The following is a 27500-nucleotide window of genomic DNA, read 5'->3' on the forward strand; positions in this document are numbered from 1 at the left end:
AATGGTTAATTTTTTTTACGAAACCAAACAGATGGAAATTTGCCTTGGAGGAACTAAAATGGCCACTGCATTATATTCTGGGATTTCTTCAGACTCCAGAGTACAATAGGTGGAGGCCAGGGGAGGTAACAAAATTTTTTTTTCTTGTGATGTCTGCTACTCTTATGACGTCATTTTCCCAAGGGACTTGGCTGAGGCCTGTGATTGGGCCTTTGCGGTGACCTGGACACGCCAAGCGTCATGACATCAGATTTGTATTCTTCGGTACAGCCTGAGATGATGCCGTCCAGTCAGGACAATGCACCATTGGCGTCATTTGCTAATCTTATGCCAACCATCTGCCCCCTGGGGACACTATTGTATCACTGATGTAATAAAAACCTAAATTGGGGCAGATACCCATAGCAACCAAGTAATTCACTGCTTTATACAAAGGTCTGACAGACTGCTTGCTAAGGGCGCTCTGCTTGACAACACATGACACAACACGTGAAATGTACGATTGTACGTAAGTCTATTATCAAAATATTGACATATAACTTATCGAAAAATTACCTGTATATTAAAGAATACAAAAACTATCTAACAAGAGTCTCATCTTCTATCACAAGTTTACTAGGATCCGAAACATTCTCAGCAGGATAAGGCCGCCATTGTGTTCTCACTACAGAAGTTTACCTGCAAATATTATACCGGATAATATCTACATTATTAGTAAAGATAAGTGATGTGGTCCCTGTTACCGGAACAGAAGGAACCGGACAGTGTCCTATATAAAGGCTCATATTAGTGAACGAATAGAGACAGCATTTGGTTGGAGGAGGTGGAACAGTAAGAACAATGGTTTTATTGACCTGGATTTTAGAAATGTATTCCCAATTGTCCAAGATCAGGGCTCTTTTGTTTATTAGGTCCATTATGATCCAAAATCTTGTGGTAGGATTTGGTTATGATTCTCTAACTAGGTATCTAGTCTGTGAGCTTTCAATTTTTAAGTATCCTGAAGAGAGGGGAAATTTTGTCCTGAAAGACAACAAACACAAGACCCTATAAACCCTATAGCATGTGCGATGTTCTCGAAATAACCTCCCAGAAATTTGTTCATTCGATAGGAACAGCCCTGAGACTTGCCATTTTATATTTTATCCAATGAGAATGGTGCCTTTAGGGTATCAATTCCAAACAGATATGTCAACAGTACATGATGCATGTGTATGTATGTATGTATATACTAGCTGGTACCCGCGACTTCATCTGCGGTGATTGTAGCAGTGGGTATATACAGGCGCGGGTAAGGTTTTCGTACTGTGTATAAGGGATGGGATATGACATGTAACTTTGTATCTTGTTGCTGTAATTCTGAGAACACATGAGACTTTTGTGTTGAATGTAATTTGTATTTCAGCTGCTATACGGTGTTGTTATAAACTGTACATAGTGACTTTGGGACAGAGCCATTACAGGTTAATATAATTGTATATACGACATTGTATGATTTGTTATTTTCCGCCAGTACATATCAGTTTTGGGCACAGGATACTCTTTGAGCAAGCCACAAAGTCTGGCCATGTGAGAAGCCTGGTGTGGCCAAATGTATTCCTGCTACTCTCAGCGTTTGTCCTTGGGATTTATTAATGGTCATTGTAAAAGTCAACTTAAGGGGAAATTGTAGTTGTTTGAATTGAAATGGGAAATTATTTGGTATAATTGGAATGCGTGGGGTTAACACACTATCACCTGTAGCTGCTCCTGTAAGAATAGTGGCTGCAATGATATTTGTTCCTAGTTGTGTGACACGTGCCATTACACAATCGGGGTGCTTCCAGATTACGCATGAGTAGAACAGGGAACACGTCCTGGAGGTGGCTAACATGCACATGCTCCTGCCAACACAGTGGAGAGGCTGGGTGGGCGGTGTCGCGGATTGTCAGAGCGGTAAGGGTCGGCAAAGATGGCTGCTCCGGAGCGTTGAAGAGGTAGCCTCCTGGAGTATCGTTAAGGTGAGGGGCAAAATGATAAAGTACACTCACCGGCCACTTTATTAGGTACACCATGCTAGTAACGGGTTGGACCCCCTTTTGCCTTCAGAACTGCCTCAATTCTTCGTGGCATAGATACAACAAGGTGCTGGAAGCATTCCTCAGAGATTTTGGTCCATATTGACATGATGGCATCACACAGTTGCCGCAGATTTGTCGGCTGCACATCCATGATGCGAATCTCCCGTTCCACCACATCCCAAAGATGCTCTATTGGATTGAGATCTGGTGACTGTGGAGGCCATTGGAGTACAGTGAACTCATTGTCATGTTCAAGAAACCAGTCTGAGATGATTCCAGCTTTATGACATGGCATTGCATTATCCTGCTGAAAGTAGCCATCAGATGTTGGGTACATTGTGGTCATAAAGGGATGGACATGGTCAGCAACAATACTCAGGTAAGCTTTGGCGTTGCAACGATGCTCAATTGGTACCAAGGGGCCCAAAGAGTGCCAAGAAAATATTCCCCACACCATGACACCACCACCACCAGCCTGAACCGTTGATACAAGGCAGGATGGATCCATGCTTTCATGTTGTTGACGCCAAATTCTGACCCTACCATCCGAATGTCGCAGCAGAAATCGAGACTCATCAGACCAGGCAACGTTTTTCCAATCTTCAATTGTCCAATTTCGATGAGCTTGTGCAAATTGTAGCCTCAGTTTCCTGTTCTTAGCTGAAAGGAGTGGCACCCGGTGTGGTCTTCTGCTGCTGTAGCCCATTTGCCTCAAAGTTGGACGTACTGTGCGGCGTTCAGAGATGCTCTTCTGGCTACCTTGGTTGTAACGGGTGGCTATTTGAGTCACTGTTGCCTTTCTATCAGCTCGAACCAGTCTGGCCATTCTCCTCTGACCTCTGGCATCAACAACGCATTTCCGCCCACAGAACTGCCGCTCACTGGATGTTTTTTCTTTTTCGGACCATTCACTGTAAACCCTAGAGATGGTTGTGCGTGAAAATCCCAGTAGATCAGCAGTTTCTGAAATACTCAGACCAGCCCTTCTGGCACCAACAACCATGCCACGTTCAAAGGCACTCAAATCACCTTTCTTCCCCATACTGATGCTCGGTTTGAACTGCAGGAGATTGTCTTGACCATGTCTACATGCCTAAATGCACTGAGTTGCCGCCATGTGATTGGCTGATTAGAAATTAAGTGTTAACGAGCAGTTGGACAGGTGTACCTAATAAAGTGGCCGGTGAGTGTATATGTAAATGTGATTGTATGGGGTTAGGGGCTAGGCTGTAGAGGACAATAGGAATTTTGTGGTTTGCTATGGTCCAAAGTGTGTGAGATTGCAGAGATAGTGATGTGAGTTTCGCTTTTGTGGGGGTCCTGGGAAAAACGTATGTGCGCTATTGTGACGAAAAGTAGCCTATAGCGCAATCCTGTGTAGTAACTATGTTTGTGGAAAATTTCAGCCAAATTGGTGGAGCAGGTTTTGCGTGATTGAGGAACAAACATCCAAACACACATGACTGTAATCTCACACAATTGCACTGCTGCTCTATTCACAAGGAGGCTTTTTAGAGGGGCTTTCAGTCCCCTGTAGTCCTGACAACTGGAGGACTGGGCAATAGGGCCCCCAACCGTCGGACACCTATCCCCGCCCTGCCCCGCGGATGGGTGTCCTTAACAGCACAAGCCCTTTAACAAACATTGTGATCTCTTCTTTAGCTTTCTCATCCCAATAAATCAGCCAAGACATGATAGTTTAATTAAGATTTATTTACAATTAAGCGCCACTTGATCTCTTACAGACCACATTTCGGGTCAAGATAGATTTAGCTCCTGTGCTGAAGCCATAAAGATCCATACAGATTCATGTATAAAATCACAAATGAAACACAGGCACAATAAACAGACTGGAAGGGTGGAGGGTCGTGTCAGTCACCTTACCGTCCGCTCTCAGAAGTACAGTGGGGAACACCCTAATAATCTGAGGCTCTCAGGATATGCTGGGGAGGGGGTTGTGGTTTTACCACAGCCAGAGACCACTCCTCTAGGAGATACAATCTTGATACTACAAGTATCTGTCTGCATTCTGCAGGTGGGTACGTCAAAAACCAACCCCCGCTCCTCAAAAACTGAGGAGTCCCGTGATGTGTCATGGGTGGCTTGTGGTCTCCCCGTACCGCAGCTCGCCGGATGCAGCATCTTGTAACATGGCTGTGAATGGAAAGCCTCGCGCCCTCCCCCACTACCAGTGCGAGAAACAAAGGGGAAATTCACCAAGGCGAACTGGATATCTGACAACGCCGTTCCACGAGTGATAGAAAGGACTAGAAAGAATGAAGTTGGACGTTCCCTAAATATACAACAGAGCATAATCCAAACTAGCCATAAACTACAAAAGCCACAGACTCAGCCTTGGATACAAAACATTAAATTTTCATGCGATTATAAAAAGTTTCAGATTTTTCTTGAATTTTAGGACTTGATGTAGATATAGGTAGAGTTTCCTCCTGTCCATAGGTTAGTATTGTACTCATCTACAAAAAAACCAAGGACCTACAACGTACTGGAAGAGGCACTGCAGAAGTTGCTTGTTGAGGTCATGCTTTCCTTCGGCAACGCACCCAGGGCCTGGAGGGCGGCAGCGGCTGCCGTGGCCTTGGCGAGCTTCTTGGTCAGACTTGGCTGACTCGGCTGACATAACACTCCGTTTACAGTTACCTGTGGGGGCAGAAGAACGTAAACCACATTACTAGGGCAGAGTCACTGATGGAGAGGAACAAGAATTCTGCCTAATTTGCACTGTTTTAGATAACTTTTTTGCACCTTGTCCAATTATGGGGTGGGGCTTAGAGAGAAAGGGGCAGGGCTTAGCGGGAAAGGGGCAGGGCCTAGAGGGAAAGAGGCAGGGCTTAAAGGGATGTTCCAGTAACAAGAATGGATGTCTAAGGGGTAAATGACTGATCGGTGGTGGTCCAACAGAGAGTGGTTATCTCTAATGATTCCCACTGAAATTATTGCAGCAGGAGAACAAGTATTGCCCGCTGCTTCACACGAACTGGGGTACAAAACACCCCAATTCTTCTTCTTCTGATCGGTTTGGGGGTCTCTGTTGTTGAACCCACACTAACCCGCACATTACCGGTTATTATTTAGATAGGAGCAATGTATCAGTGGAATACCCTCCATAAAGAGGACCTTTCACGTCCTTGGGCACATGCTGTTTTATATACCGCCAGACAGCGCACTGTCAGCTTTTGCATTATGTTCCGGGGGCTGGAGATATGAAAGGTTCTCTTTAAGCTGCCACTATGCGCTCCAGTGCTCTGGACTTTACGATGGACCGCGCTGATCTACCATCTAATAAATGTACATACCAACAACAATTCAGAAATTATTAGATTGGAACTAAACCCTTTAGAACTCAACAAATGTCAAAATACAGGAACCCTAAAATCCCCCCATGTTTTGCACCCAATGCTACTCCCCCCATGTGACTCATGTTTATTCATGTCATTGTCATGGTTCTAAAGAACTTATTCACATACAAGGACTTAACCCTGTGCACACTGCAGGAAATGAAACCACTGCAGGAAATGAAACTTTACATTCTATATAAGGATTCTTACCCTAAAAAGAAACCGTTTGCGGTGCTCGGGGCCGGTGTCGTCCACAAGCTCAAATTCAGGAGGAGACCATTTCTTCTTGTTGCAGAGCTCCATCAGCGCAGAGATGGGATGCTTCCCTGCAAAATACACTCAGGATCATGAATGCTGCTAGACGTGAGGCTGAAGAAACGTATTTTAAGAAATAGACATATCCATGGCTGCTGATTCTGTGTGTAAGCACCATTTCATTGCACTGGTCATACTGGGGGAGTGGTCCTGGTCTATCCAGGCACAGTGCTGTACATAGATACAAGCGAGGCTGTGCCTGATACTGCAGCTCAGTCCCATTTTAGTTGACAAGCAGCACCAGGCTCAATGATGTTCACAGACATGGCGCGGTATAAGGTGGTCTAACACAGACCCTTTGCTGATCAATGCAAAATTTGTTAGATCATAAACTGATTGTCTTTCCTAAGGAAGGTTCCTAAACCCCATTCTAGGGTGCACAAGAGGCATATGGCTGCCAGCTCACGTAAGTCTCAGGAGAAATCACATTAAATCATTGAAAAAGGGTTACACCCCCCACCTAGATCCAATGGTGAACCATTCTGATGTAGCTACTCAACAGCCTCTCTAGGGGGAGCTTATACATTGCTAAGCCAATGCCAGGTAGTGGTGCTGAGAAGGACCAAACATTCTCAGTGCAAAAATTGTGACTGAAGGGCAGAGGATACGTGCGTGTCCACTAGAAATGAGCGAGTACTGTTTGGATCAGCCGATCCGAACAGCACGCTCGCATAGAAATGAATGGACGTAGCCGGCACGTGGGGGGTTAAGCGGCCGGCTGCCGTCAAAGCGGAAGTACCAGGTGCATCCATTCATTTCTATGGAGCGTGCTGTTCGGATCGGCTGATCCCAACAGTACTCGCTCATCTCTAGTGTCCACATCTACTCAAAGTAAGGAAGACGTGGCTGCGACTCACCGGATAGATCCTTCATTGCAGGCAGAGCCAGTTTGTTAGAAGCTTTTTCCCCATCTGCTACCAAACCTACAAGACACAAATATTTTATACACTTTACAACTACAACACTCACACAATGTATTAGAGGGTTTACGGTCTGGGGCATTTTTAGTATCCTGAAGACAGTATCAGCTGCTCCCAGGCAGTCTCCTGTGGGCTCCATACACTGCATAGTGGCCAGCTGGGGTACTGCAGCACTCTCTTATTTATTTGAATGGGAACAAAGCTAGACTACTCCAGCACAGTTACTATACACAGTGGAGAGAGCCTTCTGTTTTAGACTTGTCCCCCATATAGACTCTGGAGGTTGCCTGGAAAAGATGATCTGTGCAGAGTCTCAATATAGAGTCCTCACTGATGTGGTAATGGTGACTTATTTTCAGGATAGGTCATCAGCATCAAAAACGTCCCCAGCGCCCAGAAATGTTTTTAACGAAAGTCAATGCAAAGAGAAAAAAAAAACCCAAGGCAATTATTTCCTTAAAGGGGTTATGCACTTTCTACAATTGATAATAATAATAAATTTTATTTCTATAGCGCCAACATATTCCGCAGCGCTGTACAATTTGTAGGGTTCAGATACAGACAGAGAGATTCATTACAAAGAAAGTCATTTCACACAATGGGACTGAGGGCCCTGCTCACAAGAGCTTACAATCTATGAGGTAGAGGGGGTGACACACGAGGTAGCAGGGGTGGCATTGCTTATGTAGAGGTCAGACAATGTTGTAATAGAGGTGACTGTCATTACACATACATAAAGCTGTATGAGCCGTCACCAGTCGTGTGCTTTAACATGTGGATGGAGCTTGGACATATAAAGTTAGCATAAGATGACATCATATCATGTGGGGAAATGTGGGATCGGGGACAGAGCCCCAGTTACATAATTCCATTCCGGTATTTTCCTTTGTATTAAAAAATCCTGCCAAATTGTGGGCACATTTCTCTCCTGCTTACAGACTGGTCAATTTATGCCGCAGGCTTTTGGTTTTCGATAATGACATAATACTGAGATGGACAGAGATTTGCTGCGGCTTCCATGTCATGTATAGTTATGGCCACCGCAGTCCCAATGCATGACTGTGGCTGAAATGCAAGGTAAAAATATGGCATCTCCCCTGGTCATCTTTTCATTCAAAATAGGACTAAAGTTAACACTAGGAGAGTGTGGGCGGGTACTGGGAGGGGAGACATGAGGGATGCATTCACATCTCCCCTCCCTGTACCCGCCCACACTCTCCTATCCACAAGCCCCTCCTTCTTCCTAGGTCTGTATCACTAATCTGGGAGGCGGGGGCAGCAAGGTGAGAAGAGGAGCGAGAACAGTGGGGAGCAGCAGCGCTTCTGTGCAGGTAAGTGGACACCAGGGGGGACTAAGTAGCCAGAGGATTTTTTTTTTTTTAATCACTACACAGCGTGGAGTCTAACAATTAAAGCGTTCAATTTTTAGACTCCATGCTGTGTAGTGAATAGGATTGTTTTTAAAATCCGATCTTCAATTATTAAAAAAATCCCATTGACTTGCATTGGGATCGGAATTGGGATCGGGTTCGAATGGTAAATGATTGGAAATCGGATTTTAAAAACAATCCTGAAATCTCAAGATCGCCTTGTATTGACAGAACCATTACCTTTACGGTCAGTCTTAAAGTCAAGAAGAATTGGGTCAACATTCCCTTCATTATTTCTTCCGAGCCCTTCTCCTTCCTTCCAGCCCATTTTTCTCATGAGCAGAGCCCCTCGCCCTCCGGTGACAGGCGCAGCCTTTAAAAACTGATCCTAGGAGAAAGACACAAGAGAGAGAAAATAGCCGAGCCAAGTATTAGTATAAAAGCAGATAGAAAGGGTCTCTAATGCAGATTGTCAACCCAATGAAGGTCGTCTCTAAACCATCACTATACAGACACGGCTATTAACAATTACAGTACAGACTTCCTAGGGTAACAATCCTGACTAGTTAAGTCTCTGATCTACATTAAAGATCCCAACAAGCCATTTGTACAAAGCAAATGAAATGTAAAGACTCTTGAAATGCTTACGTACCTATGCCCCTGTGGCCGCAGCGCTGTGATAGGAGAGCAGGCAGAGACCATGGACACGAGGCACATACAAGGATCTGACCCTGCAACAAGTTTCCATACAGAGTGGTGAAAGTTCACAGGTGACTGTGAACTATCCCCTCTCTTGTAACCCATTGCTTACCCAAGCAGAAAGCTGTCCTACCGTCCTCCTGACACCTGAATACTGGGCAATTCTAGACTCATCATTTCATCCTGGACTGGGCAAAAGAACAAATGCTTTCCCCACCCCCCACATATATTAGTGAGACATCGAGCAGCCCTCAACATTGTACAGTAAAAGGTTAAAGCGTACTCAAATCACCAAAGTGTAGATCGGTTTTGGCCTCTGACCTGTCATGTCCAGATAATGCTGGACTTAACCAGATCATGCAGAAGAACCTCCCTCCATGCTGGATCTCCTCGCTTTCAACACCCAAGGGTTTACTTACTTATGAGTTCCATTCGCCCTTCTCAATGCCAGGACATTTTCATAAAAGAAGGGCTGGGAGTGACATAGACCCCAGCCATAGTCACACCGGGGTCCGATTCCTCTTTAGAACCTGCTTTGTAATGATAGAATTTTCAACATCAAGGTCTGTTTCACTGTGCCGTCCCGCTCGCAGATCACAATGCAAAACATTAAGTGCACCTCCTCTCTGTCCAGGAGCTCTGGGTATCACGTTCACATGGTAACACACAGAAACATCCCATCATATGGATTCAATTGGGGTGGAAGCCATTACACTGAAAAGATCACGTGACCTTATATAAAACCCCATTGCTCACAGCTAGAACTAAACGTCGAAACATCGGATATGCAGAGGGGAGAGCCAAAGACGTGATGGCTCAGTTGCTCCTTCGAAAACTTCCCAAGACGGCCAAGCGCTCGTTCCTCTTCTTATGCTCGGGTCTTCTCATGGTCGCTCTTCTCTTTCCCGACATAGTGACGTCTCCACTTCTCTGCATGCCGACAGTTGCTGGCAGAAAAGTTTGGGTCTTAGACCATAAGGGTCATCAAATTTTTTTGTCTATCGGACGTATGTTCTGTTTCTTATCATGTGAACGACCAACACAGCTAAAGGAACAGTGAAACAGACCGGTTTTGGGAAACACAAGAATTCATCATTTCACCAAACGGGGGGGGAAAAGTCAGAATTCAAGAACTGATGATGTCAAAAAACCAGCCCAAAATGAAACGGTATAGGAATATTAGCATATCCTCAAAACACTAGTTTGCTACAATTTTAGGTTTCATTTTGTGGCGGTTTCTGACATGTTGCGATGGTAGGCTCACATGTACTAAGAGTCTAATGGAAGCAAGCGCTGGCCGTGTTCTCAGCATTTGCATAGTTCAGGCCAATACCTCTGCTTCCTTGACATATACCTTTTTAAGCCAGGCTTGAGGGCCGCTGTTGCTGATTTCCTCCGCAGACAGGACTTGTGCTCCGGTGCTCCCTGTAAATTGTCCAGGAATCGATGTAGACTGAGCCCAGGCATCAATCTGTAGGAGACGGTACAAGGACTTACTGAAGTGTAACATTGGATACAAATCTCAGTGAGGATTCTTACAGATCGGTCCCCTTAAAAGGGTTTTATGGTGTTTGGTGTTTTTGGTTTTTTTTATAACAATTTATAACAAATAACCGGATTAGGTCAGTATCTGATCAGAGGAGGACTGATACTCAGACCCTGCACGCACCAGATGATTCTGCCACGTCCCAGTGCTGGAATCTACTGCTGCAGACAAGGCCGGAAGCAGCTCTGCTCCCATGGATGGGGTGGTGTCTAGTAAAGGAGCAGAGCTGCTTCTAGCACTATCCGCAGCAGAAGCCGCCAGCCAAACAAGCTGATGGGTCCGTATGTTGGAGCCCATCATTAGAGTACTGATGACCTATCCTGTGGACTCTCTTTGCACAACTAAACATTACTGGGTTGCTTTGCACCTTCTTCACTCATGTTAGTGAATGGAGTCGCATTGCAAACCCGAGAGTGCTGCGACCTCAAGTCAGACATTTGCCTGATTTTTTTGCGACTTAAAGTCACATCACTGTCGGGTTAGAATGAGGTTCCATTCACATGAGTGAAGGAATCACAAGGTAAACTGTAAAATCTTGAAGGTAGTGAAATGTAAATTAATGAAGGAAACGATTTTGGTAATAACTGGATGCAGTCATTCTGCAGTGAATACCAAAGGCCATAACATAACCCTACATTTGAGCCCTACACTTTGTGCACGTTTTGGACCATGAGATTCCAGTCTTCTGATCCCTACATAAAGTTGAGTATGACCTATGGTACTAGGGTATCACTCCTATTAAACCTAAATGGAAAATATATATTTGTTTATTGGAAATTTTTTGTAAAAAAATACAGAAAAAGCCCAACCCAGAAGACAGGTGTAAATAGGCTTCAAGTATTGTGGACAGGGTGTATCTTGAGACAGGTCTGTGGCAAATTAGAGAGTACTATGGACAGTGGAATAATCCAAAGTGATAAAGTGACTTCTAATGGGTTTTGGCCGGTTTTGCCACATGCAATGTTGTCCTTCCAGTCAAATATAATAGACTCTATGACAGAGGCCCCGAATCCAAGTGTGAACAACGCCATAGAAAAGGCATATTATTTTGGAAACCAGCAATAAGGCAAATGAACGAACCTGTTCCTGTGCACGATTCAGCATAAACAAGGCTTCAATGTCATATGGATTTCCTGTAAGCCTGGTCTGGGCGACTGCACGTTCATTCATTGCAGAGGTGATGTCCACTGGCTACAACAGAAAAAACACACAGCAGCTTAGTACTCGTACACACACAGTAACCCATTTATTCAGAAGAACCACCTTATGAAAATGTATTTCTACAGTAAGACAAGTGAAGCGTTCTGCGGTTAGCTAAAAAGAAAAACTTGTCAAATCAGATCATAACTACTTGTGAATGTCAGACATACAAGCAACACAGCAAGCGGAGATCTTGGAAACAGCCAAGAATAGAAACGATATAATAGGTCAGCATATTTAGGGAAATACCATAAGCAGCACTTATACATTTGTAGAAGTTTTTAGGCATTTTTGGGACTCAGATCCTCATGCACAGCCCCTCTGTGAGGCCTTGTGACTGATGGTAACTAGCTACCCCCCCCCCACCCCCCGTTAGTATATCATTACATTGTACCAAACTCTGCAGAGGCTGCTGGAATCACAGGACCTTACTAACCAGAACACCCCCTCTCCAAAAAACACACACCTTGAGAAAGTCTATTCTTCCCCTACCTTTAGATGTCTTCTCCGCACCGCCGTTCAGTAGAAATCCCACTTTTCTTCGGTATGCAAGTGAATTCTCTTGCAGCACTGGGGGAGGGCCACAGCGCTCAAACAGCACTGGGGGTGTCCCCAATGCTGTGAGAGAAATCTCCAGCACCGCTTCCATCTTCTTCAGGATCGGCCTCTCCCTGCCTCTTCTTCCATCCTGGGTTTCAATTCTCCAGGCATGCGCAATTGGATCTGTCACCGGAGCCGACTGCTCATGCCCGGCAGCCACAAGAAAACGGCCGATTACAAAGTAAGCTGTGTAAGCGGCCATTTTTCTTGTGGCCGCGGGGATGCGCAGCCTGCTCTGTCCCAAGACCTAGAAGGTTGAAACCCAGCTGTGGAAGAAGACGCACAGTGAGGTGGGTTCCTGAAGAAGGTATTGCTGGAGAGTTCTCTCGCAGCATTGTGGACGCCCCCAGTGCTGCGAGAGAACTCATTTGCATACAGATGAAAACCTGGATTTCTACTGAACGGCGATGTGGGTAAGACATCTAAAGGTAGGAGAAGAATAGCCTTTCTTACAGCTATTTCTATGTGTGATCAAGAATTTTTAAGGATAGAATCCCTTTAAAATTCCTCCTACTCTGTCTCGTACTGAAATGGATGGGTGTGCAAGTAAATGGAGCACACGAGACTAGATTAGAAACTCCAATTTGGACACAAAAGTGAATATCCTGGAGGGTTGCTGTATGACTGGCCAGCAAATGTCTGAAGGAGAAGAGGTTATAATATAACATACAAGAAGAGGCGACCTGCGCTCAATGCCATAACCACAATTCTACCTGCATTACAGCAACGCCACAACGTCAGACACCCACAATACAAAACATTTTTTGAAATAGAACGGGTGAAAAGGCAAACTACAAAAATGGAGGGCCTGTAGCCCCAGGAGGGGCTTCAAGATCTTAATCTGAATAGCCTTGAAGAAAGAATGAGAAACCTTTACATATAGGTTAGAGGTTCAGTAGGGAAGAACATAAGAACGAGGGGGCACAAACTGAAATTAGTTCTGGGAAAGATAAGGAGCAACGTCAGGAATTTTTGTTTTTACTGAAAAAAAGGAGTTAAAATTTGGAGTAATATGTAGTAAGGGAATTGAAGCAGCCTGGGATATTTACATGTCCATCCTAAGATGAAAAGGAAATAATATAAGGCCATATTAGATGGACCATTGGATCTTTTTCTGACTATGGGTTGTGTCTGGTTTTGCCAACGAGTCTTCTTTAAAAGGGTTTCTTGGAAGCTTTATTACAAATATAAACCCCGGTCCCCTGTTTATTATAGTAAGAGGTTCTTCAGGCGGATTCCACGGCTGATTCAGCCCCGTCGTCCGCCTCACAGCAGCACCCTCCGGACTAGGCCCATTCATTTGGGCCTACTCCAGAGCGGGAAGCCGCGACTGTCGGAAGCCACGACAGTCGTGGCAGGTGCATTTTGGCCCTATTCTGACACGGCTTTCTGTGTCAAAATCAAGACCAAAATACGGCATACCGTGCCCCCTGTGAACTAGTCCTTATAGCGGTAGAGAATACGACTGGTGCGAGAGGACGTGAAAGGTCCTCTTTAATTAATACTAGGTTCACGCTACACTCGGGTTCTCAGTTGTTCAGGTCCACATGGGGACCATAAAAATGGAGAACCTGTCTGCTTAAAAATCGTTGACCCACGAAAACCAGTAGACCCTATAGACTATAATGGGGTCTGCAGAGTTTCCACTGGTTTTACAAGGAAACCAGTGGATAGAAGTACTCCTTTTCTGTCTGCCAATTTTAAGAGGAAACTGCGCTGGGACCTTTCCTAAGTGTGGATAAACTTCCTTACTAGACAAGCTGATGAACAAGGGTTGTTCTATTTAACAACCCTCTTCCAAAAATACATTGTTGTCAGTCCTATGCAGGTAATCTCCAATTTCTCCATCTACGTTTACACCTCAACCCTTCATAAGCTTCACGTCTCAAAACTTCAAGCCCATCAAATTCATTCCAGGTTAATAAGTTTGGGTCACACTGGATCCTAATAAATCCTATAGACAAACCTCTAAACAAGTTGTAACAAGACTTTATTATAGTTAATATTTTGACCCCAGACCAAAAAAAGACGACATACCAGATACTCAATATTTCATTTATTTCCAGGTGTTCATCATATTCCACAGTGCTGTACATGTACATCAAAAGCCAAAGTCACAGCAACGAAGTTAATGTCCATGTGTCATCTGGCGGTACGTATAATTCTTCGCAAAAAGTTTCAAAGCTTTCTGGTTCCGTCAATCTTCAAGGTTCTACCTGTCCTTAAGAGTTCACTTTTGTAGTGATGAACAAGTAGGACGTTCTTTGCCTCTCTAGTCCAACTTTTACAGTAATATTTTGGTTTTCAATCTTGAAATCCAAGATGGAAGCTCCGTCGTTGGATGACCTTCTCTCTACTGCACTCGTAATTCATTCCAAATGATGGAACTCACCTGAAACAACCTTGGCAAATCCTCTGGTCACATGAGCCATCTACATTGTATTATTAGAGTGAAGAAATTTACATTCAATGGGTCGGAACACCAATTTCATGAGAACAGACCAAGGGCATTCGACCAATTATTCAAGACGCTTCCAACTTGTGTCTCTAACCACTTCTTTCAGTCTCCAAAAACTTTCTTCAAATAAAGTATCTTCTAAAATTCCCAATCCAAAAATGGGAACCAACAGTACGTCGAAACGTTAACACAATTTAACGCAAGCAGTTATGGTGTTACGCTACATTAGCACTAGACAGAAAATCTAATATTAGTCCCTTATGAACCGTTGAAAGACCAGGATTGACGGATGAATTGGGAACAACATGACTACGACTACAAAGTGCATTGCGGAAAAGTTTGAGGTTGACCACAGTTTGCCAAAAATATATTTGCTATTAACCACCAGAGGAAACGGGCATAGTTTCTGTAGTGTCCAATATAACCAAAGCCTTGGGGCAAGTCAGATGTCGGACTCGCCCCCTTTAGGATGTTGTTAAATACATACAAAATAAAACTGAATAAAGGGTACAGCCATTAGAAGATTTTGGTGATTTTTTTTTTGTTACTGAAGATGGTGTGGTTAAATGGTTAGCATTGGTTCTTTGACAACCTTAAACATGGCTGCTTCCCCTACGGTTCGCTAATTGGTTGGCATCCATAAAACCAAACTCACCACTAGTGGAAACAGGGAGAACTAATTTTATCTTGCAAATTACATGGCAGCTATTGAAATTATCGTGTGCCCATGTAATGTACGACGATGGCTCTGAATTTTGGAAAGCACTGTTGTCAAAGGGCCCCTTCGATACTCAAAGACTTTCAAGCATAGTTGCTATGAATTATATACAATGAGAGCTGTGGAGGAAAGACTTTTGCCATTGTATTATGCCAGCCACATATCCTGCTGTCAACTCAAACTTTGGGTGGAAGACAGAGGTAAAAAGGCCCTTTAAGTAGGAAAAAATTCCTCTAAACCCAAAGAATTCTTTTCTTTTTTTGAAAGGTCATGAAAAATAGTATATACTATGGGGTCTGCAGGTTTACGCGGGTAACCGCTTTTTAAAGCAGATTAGGTTTCCATTCAAGTGGTCCCCCGAACGTAAACCCGAACGCAAGTGTGAACCTAGCGTAAGCTATACTTCTATACACCTGACTGATGCCCTGCTGGTCTCTACTTCTTAGTTTTTACGACACATAGGAACTAAGCAGTCAGTCAAACACTGGGCACTCCAGTCACAGTGTAGTGAAGGGATGAAGAAGCAGTAGACCAGCGAGGGACCAGTAAGTACTGAAACAGAAGCATTTGGAAATCAGTGAGGCATGTATCTCTCCTTTTATGCCATTTTGAGCTATATGTAAATTTTTTAACCACCCAAAAACTCCTTTAAAGGGATCCTATCATTGGATACCCTTTATTAAGAAAGGCTATTCTTCTCCTACCTTTAGATGTCTTCTCCGCACCGCTGTTCGGTAGAAATCCCGGTTTTCTTCTGTATGCAAATGAGTTCTCCCGCAGCACTGGGGGCGTCCCCAATGCTGCGAGAGAAATCTTCAGCGACCCCTCTATCATCTTCTGGAACACCCTCTCCCTGTGTCTTCTTCCGTCCTGGGTTTCAATCTTCTAGGCATGCGCAGTCGGCTTTGCCATCAAGCCTTGGGCAGAGCCGACTGCACATGCCCACGGCCACAAGAAAATGACCACTTATACAGCTTACTATATTCTTGTGGCCGTGGGCATGCGCGGTCGACTCTGCCTGAGGCCCAATGGCAGAGCCGACTGCGCATGCTTAGAACATTGAAACCCAGGACGGAAGAAGACACGGGGAGAGGGAGTTCCAGAAGAAGATAGAGGTGCCGCTGGAGATTTCTCTCGCAGCATTGGGGACGCCCCCAGTGCTGTTTGAGCGCTGGGGACCGCCTCCAGTGCTGCAAGAGAACTCATTTACATACCGAAGAAAACCCGTGTTTCTACCGAACGGCGGCGCGGAGAAGACATCTAAAGATAGGAGAAGAATAGACTTTCTTAAGGGTATTCCTACGTGTTAGTCAGAAAAAAAAGGGAATCCAATGATAAAATCCCTTTAACATACATTATTACCCAACCCCTCACTGGCAAACTTTGGATTGACCCTCTGTAGGGCAAATTCAAGACTATAAAAACACGGGCGAGAATTCTGTTAGTGTGAATGTGGACTAATATCTCGTACAAACAAGTCCCTTGCTTACCTTTTGTACATAAAGTCCAATATCTTGTTATGAGCAGCATTAGTCCTCCCTTTCCCTGCTTCCCCTCATTCCCGATACGAACAGCACTAGAGACAAACAATCTGATGAGAATTTACCAGTCTACAACTCATATAAGATGCTGCTGCAAACTGCTAACAAAATACATTTGTATGGGCCACACGAGTAAATCTTAGCATATATTTAGAGGATGAAAAGGGGAGGTTATTACATAAATTATAAGGACGTAAGCCAGAATGACTAATGGATGGTCGTGAGCAAAAATCCTAATACCCGGCCCACACAAATGTATTTTTATAAGCTTCGAGCAAAAATCCTAATAATAGGCCCACACAATGTTAACATCTTCACTATGAGAATCCAAATATACTAAGTGATAAGATTTGGAGGGCCAATGAAAGATTACACAAGGATAAACCTCTAATATAAATTATATAGAGATGAATTGGGAGAGTAAGTGATACATGGGTCCAGGGAAGACAAGTTGCTTAAACTACCCAATATGGTTTCCAAAAAAATTAATATAAAAACCTTTGACAAAGTTTCACATAAGAAAAGTAGAAGATGTTTGCGTTCTAGCTAAACTAAGCTCTAAGAACTTGTATACGAAGCCAAAGATTTGGGACATTACTACAAACACCTTCTGAATAGGTTCCCCGTAGGGGTACATGCTATGGGCTACTTCTAATTGAGGACAAATACAGCCAACCCTGAAAATTCAGATTTGGTTTTAAAGAATTTTCCAGTTTGATATAACTAAAACTTGAAAGCATGCAACCATCTCTATGCACTTGTTCTATGTATATAGCAAAAAAGAAAACCAAAAAATATAACGCAACCTGGCAAAGACTCATTTAAAGGGTATGGACACCGTTTTATTATAATGTTTGGATTATTAACTAGGAAATTGTTGGGTATTACTCAAAATCTTCAGCAGTGTGTCTTCTGCAGTTTGCTTGTATTCTCATACATTGCAGGCTGCTTAGTTCCGTTCAGTGCAAAATCCACCAGATGAGTTCTCTGATGTCTAGGTTTGGCTTTTATGAATGCTCATAAAGCCGATATCCCTTCTGATTTATATTATTTGGTTGTGGAGGTATCAGCCTAGTTGTGTGCTCAGAGCGCTCATCGAAAACAAAACATTTCACACTGAACACGGACTAAGCAGCCTGCAATGTATGAGAATATAGGTGAACTGTGGAAGACAAAATGTTAGAAATTCTGAACCACCAAAACTAAATAATTTTAGCCTCGAGGTGTCCATAGCTTTTAAAATCTCCAAACATATTGTCAATAAAACTACTATCCCAGACTTTGTTTTTCCTTGGTAACAGACTACAAACAAACCCTGTGTAGTCTGATCTTGCAGTCACACACACTCCATCTATCCTTAATGTACATTAAAGAGGACCTTTCATCAGATCGGGCACAGGCAGCTCTATATACTGCTGGAAAGCTGACAGTGCGCTGAATTCAGCACACTATTGGCTTTCCCGATCTGTGCCCCGGGTAAAGAGCTATCGGTCCCGGTACCGTAGGGCTTTACAGTCAGAAGGGTGTTCCTGACAGTCAGTCAGGAACGTCCTTCTCCACAGCAGCGCCTATCACGCTGTACAGTGTGAATGGGGAGGAACGCCCCCTCCCTCTGCTCACAGTGCTCGTCCATAGACGAGTATTATCAGGAGGGGAGGGGGCGTTCCTCCCCGCTCCACTGTACAGCGCTATTGGCGCTGCTGTGAAGAAGGACGTTCCTGACAGACTGTCAGGAACACCCTTCTGACTGTAAAGCGCTACGGTACCGGGACCGATAGCGCTTTACCCGAGGCACAGATCGGGAAAGCCGATAGTGCGCTGAATTCAGCGCACTGTCAGCTTTCCAGCAGTATATAGAGCTGCCTGTGCCCAATCTGATGAAAGGTCCTCTTTAAGCAAGAAGTAAAATACAGATAGAAGGGAGCATGACTACAGAACCAGACTACACATGGTTTGTTTGTAGTCTGATGCCATGGAAACAACGTAGTCTGAAACCATGGAGGTCTGTAAATTGTATACTCAGGCCAAAGTTGCTTCATTTATTTTAGAAAAATCTAAACAATTGAACATTCTGCAATGTTGTTGTATAATTTAAAGATAAACTTCTCAAAAGTTTTCAAGATCTCTGCCTGCAGTCAGTGAAAGAAATTCTGAAAACCGATTCTAATCATGTCCAACTTACGCTGGGTTCACACCAGCGCCTGAACTCCGTTTTCAGGTTTCCGTCTTCTGCATGCCGAGTCCGGCCGTGAGCGCCGGTGAGCGTTTTATGCTCTCCGCGGTGAAACCGTTTTTTAAAAAAACTGAACAGAGTACTGAATGTCCGACTCTGTGCCCGGTTTAAAAAAAAAAGGTTTCGCCGCGGAGCGCATATAACGCTCACCGGCGCACAAGGCCGGAGACTTTTCAAGCCCATTCAAATCAATGGGCTTGAAACCTGCCGACAGGTTCCCGTCTCTTCCCCTGTTTTGTACAGGAAACGGAAACCTGCAGAACAGAGTCCCGGGCGCAGATGTGAACGAGCCCTAATAAGTCTGAGTTCAGTTCAGTTGTGTCCAAGTGACCGGTTTTCAACCTCTGGAGGCAAACACGAATGGTTTCCATACACTGACCGCCGGAAGAGCTCTCAAAGTATATTAGTTGCTTATAAAGAAATATAAAAATTCTCTAAAAAATAACCGACCACACCACCAGGAAGCTGATACCTGGGATGTTCCTCAGCAGTGTTCACATAGGAAAGGCTGGTTTAGCAGTTGTTTTTTTTTTTGTGAAATTGACATTTTGTCCCTTGCCTATTTGGTAGCTTGGGAAGAAAATTCACAGTTGACCATCTTTGTATGCCCAATCAGTTCTACCCAGATCCTTCCTTTTGGGCACCAACGACCAGGCCAGGAATGGGAAATTGGACTGAAACGTGAATTTTCAAGCATGGCTGGAGTTGTCTACTAATAACAAAAGCAAACACAGGAAAAGATTTAAAAATATTGGGTAGAACATTTTTAATATCATGCAGATGAAAAAGCAAAAAAATAAATAAAAAATAGATGTATATAAAAGGCTTACTTATCTTTATTTTAGGATTTTATTTGTTCCCCTCCTGCCCCAGAGTGACATCAGCACTGGATCAGCATCATCCACCTGTTTATCGGATCCCATCTGGTCAGAACTTCGGAGCGCAATCGCGGCCTAACTACACTAAGGAATCGAGCTCTGAAGTTATGACCTGATTGGAGGAAGAAAAATAAAATCCTGAAATAAAATCAAGCTTGAAAAATTTTTAACAAGGGAATATAGGGTTGTAAAAAATTTGAGCAAACTTAGAGACTTCTGAATAAAGACTAATATAGGCTATATGTTCTCAAGATTTCGAGAGAATATTAGTCCTCGACAAGTTGTGATACAGTCTTAATCGTCTTACGAGGCCCAATGGGAATTTTTGCAAATGTGAAAGTGGACTACGATTATATAAGCATCTCATCACATGATTTCATGAGAAGATTTATAAGATTAGAAGAATAAGGCTCCTTCCTTCCAGAAACAGTACCACACCAGTCCAGGGATTGTGTTGAGTATTGTAGTTCACAGCCATTTTTGATGATGGGGCTAATCGGCAATGATGGACCAAAGCCCTTGGACATGTATGGTACAGTTTCCGTAAGAAACTGTTTTTTAGTCAAGAATAAGCCCAGTCAACCATAGAATGCCGAAAATGCTACTGCAGAACCTTGGCAACTGGGCTGGCCTGTCTGACATGACATTATTTGACGTGGCTCACTGCCCTTGAAAGGCTACAATGGTGAATTCTAGGCCTCAGACTAATTCAGGGGAATACTATTGGCCAAAGTCTAAATTTACACTGCAATTCAGAAGGTTACTTGAAGAGGATATCTTAAAGAATATTAAGGGTCTATCTTTATGGATTGGCATCAATATCAATTGGTGAGTGTTAGACTGCCAGAACCCATGCCAAAACCTCCTGTATTGTTCGGCCAAATGCTGGGCCTCTTCATTTTTACACTGGACCATCGACCTGCATCGGTGCTATAGTCATCTCAATATTCAGCACCGCTAAGTAGGTATATATAGTCAAACTGAAGTAAAGAATGAAGAGGCCAGGCATCCCGGAACCTTATTATAGCTGAATGGTAGGGGTACTGGGCGTTTGACCCCCCATTACTGGACTGAAGTCCAGTCTGGAAAAAGCCATTAAAGGGGTTGTTGAGAATTGGTTATTTATGACCTACCCTTAGGATAGGCCATGAATATCTAAAACAGAGGGGGAACAACAGCCAACTCCAGCATGGATCATCTGTTAAGCTGGGTCCATGTACTATACAGTGAATGGAGCTGGAATCAGTTGGCTCTGTGCCCTGTACAGTGGCCAAGCAACAATGCCGCAGCTCAGCTCCCAGTGACTTCAATGGGACTGAGCTGAGGTATCAGCGCCCCGCCACCATACAGGGCACAGAGCCACCTACTTCTGGCTCTGTGCACTGTATAGTACAAGGACCAGATGGACCCCAAAAAACACGATCAGATAAGGATAGGCCATATATAAAGTTTAAAATGGTTGAGAGATTAATATACAAGGTTCAGTTTTATAAATGACTTTCCACTGAAGGTGTGTTAGAAAGTAAAGTTGAGTACAGCATTACCTGTCAACTCCATTACAGACAGCTGAAGCCATCTCCCACATCTTTAGGACATCTCTTAAGGGGGGGTCTGACGATGGTCAAGAATGTTGAGCTGCTGTGCCATCACTGCCCCTGTGTGAATATCTACCGACCCACAAACAGTACATCCTGCTAACCTATCACAAACATCACATTCATTTACAGAATCACATTCCTTATCATGACATAACCTATTTCCTTAATTTCGATAAAGCATGAAGACCATACATCATCCACCAGAAGGTCCAAAGCCATTATGTTCATGTACATGCACTCTCTTTGTTATACAATATCCGTAGAATACTATTACGTAGAATGGATTTGATGGTAAGGAAATGTCTCCCATCTCCATATCTAAAACTTCTATATTATCTGTAAAACCTCACTTTTCCCAGTTCCTTTGAGGTCAACAGCCCAAACCCCATGCTCATGAATGACCACCAGTGCATAACTTTTATACTACAGGCTCTCACAATATGGACTAACAGAACAGATCCCCTCGTCTTACATTCATAACATTTATGTCACCAGTGGAAGAGGAAAAAGACCCAAAGGCATCGGAACTGGAATCTTAAGATCTGAATTTGGGATTCTTATAAAATGTAAGGTAATTCTATCAGCTTTTGGCCAAAGTCAGATTAGTCATATAGTGTACTGGCGCATGGTAGATGTAGAATAAAAGGGCTACGCAACCATGGCCTAAAACCTATAGCTAAGGTCACCGTGAATTGGATAGACTAGATTTTAAGTTGGCCATACAACAGCGATTTCAGACTTTTCGGGCTGTTATGGTAAGTCCTAAGTGACAACACCGTAAGGTAAGACTACAATTTGGATAAAAAAAGAAAATCAATCGCTGTCTCTACCATGACATTGTAGCACAGAGGTCCCCAACCACCGCTCCGCAGACCAGGATCGTTTTTTTATTACAGTCTCCGGAGTAGAGGGCTGGCCTCAGTCTCAGCTGGATACTTCACGCTAGGCCACATTGCTATGGTAATGTGTAAATTATTGGATAACGCCACGTCCTTTAGCTGTGTCTTGCAATTCGCCATGTCCACTCAGAAGCTCGTGTCACGCCCGCCTGCCCCACAGAACATCCCCGCGGAGAGCCTTCCCGTCCACACGGTGGAGGCTGTCTATAACTCTGCCCCATATGAACAAAGCCACACCCCTGCCCTGCAAAAATGGTTTTGCTTGAAGCCAGTCCCTATAGCAAAAACGGTAGGGGGCCACTGTTCTAGCATTTTAACTATTTGATAGGTATGTGCCATCGTTTGGAATCTGTTATACTTGTTCGGATCACAAAAAGACACGCACGGTCACTGGAAAATGGCCTAAATGTGCCTTTTCGGCAAACCAAAATTTCTACTGTATGGCCAGCCTAAATTTTGGGTGGGACAACATGTACAAAAGGACTGACTTCTTCTGTCTGTCCATGGCTGTCAATGTCATGGTCTCGATGTATGATATGGAGATAACACAGCGACACTCTCGACCCTTAGCTGAATGGGAAGCTGAGTCTCCGGGCTCGAAGAAGAGAACTTGTGGGTGCCAACTAAAGGCCACTCACTGGTATACAACACTCTCCCCCCTTGTTTTTGGAAACCAGCGTAGAATAAGATTTTCTATTTTAGTTTCAAGGTTACAATTTCTGTGCCGTAAAATCCTAACCACAACGTAATTTGCCCTTTTCTATCCGAGAAAAGCTTGTGCCTCCATGCTACTAAATAATGAATAAGAACATTTAAGACAAAAATTTTGGACCATCTGTTTATTCGTTTTCAAAATTACATTTCCAGGAAAAAAGAAATTAAACATTTACAAGAAGGTGGTGTTTGGTATCGGATGTGAATTGGGAACAGTTCACTTGACAGTAGTTTCTGATGTTGGCTTACATTGATTTTTTTTTATTATTTTTTTTTATCCCATATAAAAACAGACGGACACTTATGAAAAGTGGTTTAACTCAGAGAAAACCAGAAGGTGCTTTGCTCTTCTTAAAGAAATAAAAACAGGCAGCTGGAATCGGACTGGTTGCTTCCATTCACGCCTTTATCCGGTGCCCAGTTTTCATAAATGCCCGTTCGATCTCCTTTGCCTATACAAAGTGTAGCTGTTGCCACGAAACATTTTTGAATGCCTAAAAATCCATAGAAAGCATTTACCCCCAGATTTATTTCGATAACGAACATCTAAAATGGCGACAGCCAAATGGGATGTGAGAAAAACGTGGTGTTCTATCAAACAGTCAAATACAACTCTGGCATCGAAGTCAACTTAAGTTGCGAAAGGTAGTTGGATCGGTCTCAAGGTTATAAAAACAAAAGAAAAGAAAAAGGTCGAAAAGGGGGTGTCGTAGGACGTTACACAAATCTGTCAGAGCAATTCGTGCTTTCAAAACGGTTGTTTGCAGACAAGACAAAAAGAAAAAAAACAAAACAGTGAATTCACACGAGATCTTCACAAACCAAAGAATTATCAAAAACAGGAAGAGAGAAAAAAAAAAAAAAAAAACATTCTGGCGTAAAACGTAAAGCACACGACTACTCTGCCCATTATTCAACTATTTTCATACATTTTAAACATAACAATATTGTATATACAGCGGTATCTGACTTTATAGTGAGTCCATTTACAATAGAAACATATTTACAAGCAGTTTCGACTGCTCTGCTACCAGAAGCGTCCATAGTGCAAGGCACTGCAAGTCTCTGGCAGTGGAGGGATTACATGTCGAGTGTTTCTGAAAATCGTACAGATTTTGCGTATTTTGCGCCCCAAAAGATACGGTCGATAAATTTACAAACTGAATAAAACTGCGTGAGCTCATTGGAGAATTGCAACCTAAATTTTTTCAATTTTCGAAAAAAAGGCAAACACACATTAATAAAGTCGTAGGGTACGTAATGCGACTCAACACGCCCAAAAGGTCCTTACAGGTCTAATCGGATTTGCTGCACGAGAAGCGAAGCTGTGAGAGCTTGAAAAAAAAAAATGGATTGCGAAGTTGCAGATTACAGGACAAAGTCGAAATAAATACAAACGTGTTCTATCATTGAATGATCACATCTGATCGACAGGATCAAATTTTTTGTGTCGAGATCAGAGGAAACCTATCTGTACAAATGATACCAATTGTAATGTAAGGTCTAGTGATAGGAGCAGTTTGGATATTTAAGCTACAGAAGGTAGAACGTCTAAAAATCTGTAAATGTCTACTAGATAAAACCTATCACTCGGATTATAGCTGGACAATATGGCTGTACCATATAGGGCTAGATTGTTTGTCCATACTGTCAATGACATAGGTTTCAGGTGCAAAGCAAGTGGAAGGAGTAGTATGGTAATTTGTTCACATTTTGTCCAATAAATTAAAGGAAATTGAAATTAATTTTCCTAATTGGGGCAAATTTTTCTTTTTTTTTTTTTTTTTTTACAAGACCCTCCTGATTATTTCCATGGTTGGTCTATATCAAACAGATGGTGACTTATTCCTACAATAAAAAGAATCTGGTGGAATTCTGCTTGTGCAAAGCAAAAACCGTAGCTATAGTCTTCGAGATTGGAGAGATTAGCGATATATTTTATACTGACTATATGGAATCTTCTTGAGGTTCTTTGGGCTGCAATGTCTGTATGGAATCTTCTTGAGGTTCTTTGGGCTACAATGCCGAGATGGTGTCACAGCAAATCAAAAAGGGGTGGAAGATTTTACACTTCAAACTATTAGATTACCAATATCCATTTACATTGGTTTTAGGATATCGAATTTTTACAATGTTTTGGAAGTAGACAAGTCATAGATGGGTCAGTGCGACATATCAGAATTATACTGTGCTTCTCCTTGACCACCAAGAAGATCCACCAACTAAAGAATGACTTCACTTCGTAAATAAAAATTTTTGTATGGGAAAGGAATAGCAGAAAATACAGGAACTACACAAAATCCTTTTTTTCTGAAAGGCTTTTGAAAGTAGATCCACGCAGAGTGCAGACTTTTGTCTCTCGGGAACCTATAGGTTATAGCGTAATCTTCCAATGACGACTACCTACATATGCGAAAAGCGTTGTGCAATAGCCATAGCCAAATATAGGTCACGTGGCAACTATTTTTTTTGCTGTTTTATTAAGTATAATGTGCAAAGAAAATAAACCCCCCTCCACCCAAAAAAACTCAAGGTGTGAATTATTACACGTCTACTAGAAGTAATCGACTGGTTACGGGCTTCATGGTTTTGGATGCCGTATACCATGACAACATTAGGTGTACAATTGAAGCGTTTCACAACTTTGCACAGAAAGAAAAAAAAAATATAGATATATACGTCCATAGTTTTTGATGAACTTTACATAGTTTCTGCGCATCTGGGGGGGGCCGGTTGCCTTTGCGTTTTCCTGTCGCTGTTAGGAATCAGTCCTTTAGTGTTCTTTAATGACCAGTTTGCAACCAATCAGAACTCAGGATCTGGAAGCATTAGGTCCATGTGAGGCCATTAAAGAAGGGAGGGGTCTCAGCCCATCAGTACGTTGGTTTGGCAACAGGTATCTAAGTGTGGTTATAATCCACCTTCCTGAAACAATTCTAGAACTGTAAAACAAGAAAATGCCATATTGCAAGATGTATTTATAAAAAGGTATTAAAAAATAAAAAAAACAGATTCACCTAGAAACAGAAGACACTTATGTATTATTACATAAGCAGCCAAGCCAATACCTTGGCTGAATGGTTGCATTAACTATTATCACACACAGAAGCAGCAGGTTATGTTTATTTCACGGGTACAAGTACTTTTACTTTCAGCAATAATGGCAATTGATCCATCTTTCATGCGTTATTCATCAAAAAAAATCCAAGGAAAGAGCGGACAGCAATTTGTCCAATTTTCACGACCGTGTCAGTCACACAAATACAGAATAGAATATACAAGACTGCATTGACACGAGTCCAGCAAAAGATCTAAACTGAGGTTTTTTGGTGTTCTGGTACCTTCCGATCCTCACAAAGTCTAAATCAGTTTCTTGGAGTACAGTTAAATCTCACGAGTTACAATATTCATGTGAATGGGACATAAGGAGTTAACTATACTCACTGCTGACATAACAGTGTGTCATGGGTAGACGCTATATAGGACCTATTTAGATGTAGTGACAGTTATAGCTAAGTACCTAACACACTGACACGATTGGTATTAAGAATTCACAATCTTAGGCCTCTTTCACATCTGCATCCGTAATCCGTTCAGGGATTTCACATGGGGACCCCTGAACGGACAACCATAGACTATAATGGGATCCGTGTGCTTGCCACAAGATCTCTGCAGGGAACATTCGGACAGGAAAGTAGTTCACAATTTACTTTACTGTCCGCATGATTCGTGCGTAGAACTCGCGGCAAGCCCACGTACTCCATTATAGTCTATGGGGATCTGTGTGCTTTCACTGCACACCGCTTGCGGACCGCATGCAGACTCTTCGACCGGATTACCAAACACAGATGTGAACCAAAGGTTAGACATGAGGGGCCAGCATGTATGCAGAGAGGGCTGGGTGGAGTTCCTGACCTCAAAGTGTATGTTCACATGGCTGAAAATGCTAAGGAATCTGAGGCGGACATCCAACAGAAGCATTGGCATTCAGATGTGGCTCTTCGACACTGATTAGTTTGCCCAGATGAATGGGTCTAACCAGTGGGCCGATTCAGCAGGACGCTTATCTTTTTTCAGCTTCCTGCTCCGATCACGGCATCCATCGTTTTCCTTCAGGGTGGAATTTGCTGCCAATTTTGGGGCTGAATCCGTCCCAAATTCAGCCGTGTGAACGTAACCTAACATGACACTTTTAAAATGGACTCTTGAACACTGACAGCTAATTTATATAAGAAACCACAAGTCCTCCTGATACACCCCCGATGTCACATGTGGGTAAGGATTACAAATAATATTTTTCACAATTATTTAACCAATTCCACTCAAGCTAATCTGCTCAGATTCTGTCCAAACCCTTAAGACGAGTCAGGCAACCTCAGTATGCCAACAAGC

General features: G+C 43.1%; 1 protein-coding gene across 11 annotated transcripts in view; it reads right to left on the reverse strand.

Annotated features, from left to right (window-relative positions):
* Positions 1-3763: 3763 nt before the first annotated feature.
* The window catches only part of SON (SON DNA and RNA binding protein), a 65757-nt gene continuing 42020 nt past the window's right edge, over positions 3764-27500 (reverse strand). For 7 of the 11 annotated variants that reach the window (XM_075263419.1, XM_075263417.1, XM_075263422.1 and 4 more), the window contains 6 exons: positions 11350-11460; positions 10078-10194; positions 8265-8412; positions 6592-6657; positions 5630-5745; positions 3764-4721 (listed from right to left, as the gene is read on the reverse strand). In XM_075263419.1, the coding sequence (XP_075119520.1) occupies positions 4557-4721; positions 5630-5745; positions 6592-6657; positions 8265-8412; positions 10078-10194; positions 11350-11460 (723 nt within the window). In that variant the 3' untranslated portion in view covers positions 3764-4556. Of the gene's footprint in view, positions 4722-5629; positions 5746-6591; positions 6658-8264; positions 10195-11349; positions 11461-23227; positions 26051-27500 lie in introns of those variants that run through there. The other 4 variants (XM_075263424.1, XM_075263423.1, XR_012715031.1 and 1 more) reach the window with 4 other exon arrangements.

The sequence above is a fragment of the Leptodactylus fuscus genome, chromosome 2 (assembly GCF_031893055.1).
Source record: "Leptodactylus fuscus isolate aLepFus1 chromosome 2, aLepFus1.hap2, whole genome shotgun sequence".
NCBI classification, from domain to species: domain Eukaryota; kingdom Metazoa; phylum Chordata; class Amphibia; order Anura; family Leptodactylidae; genus Leptodactylus; species Leptodactylus fuscus.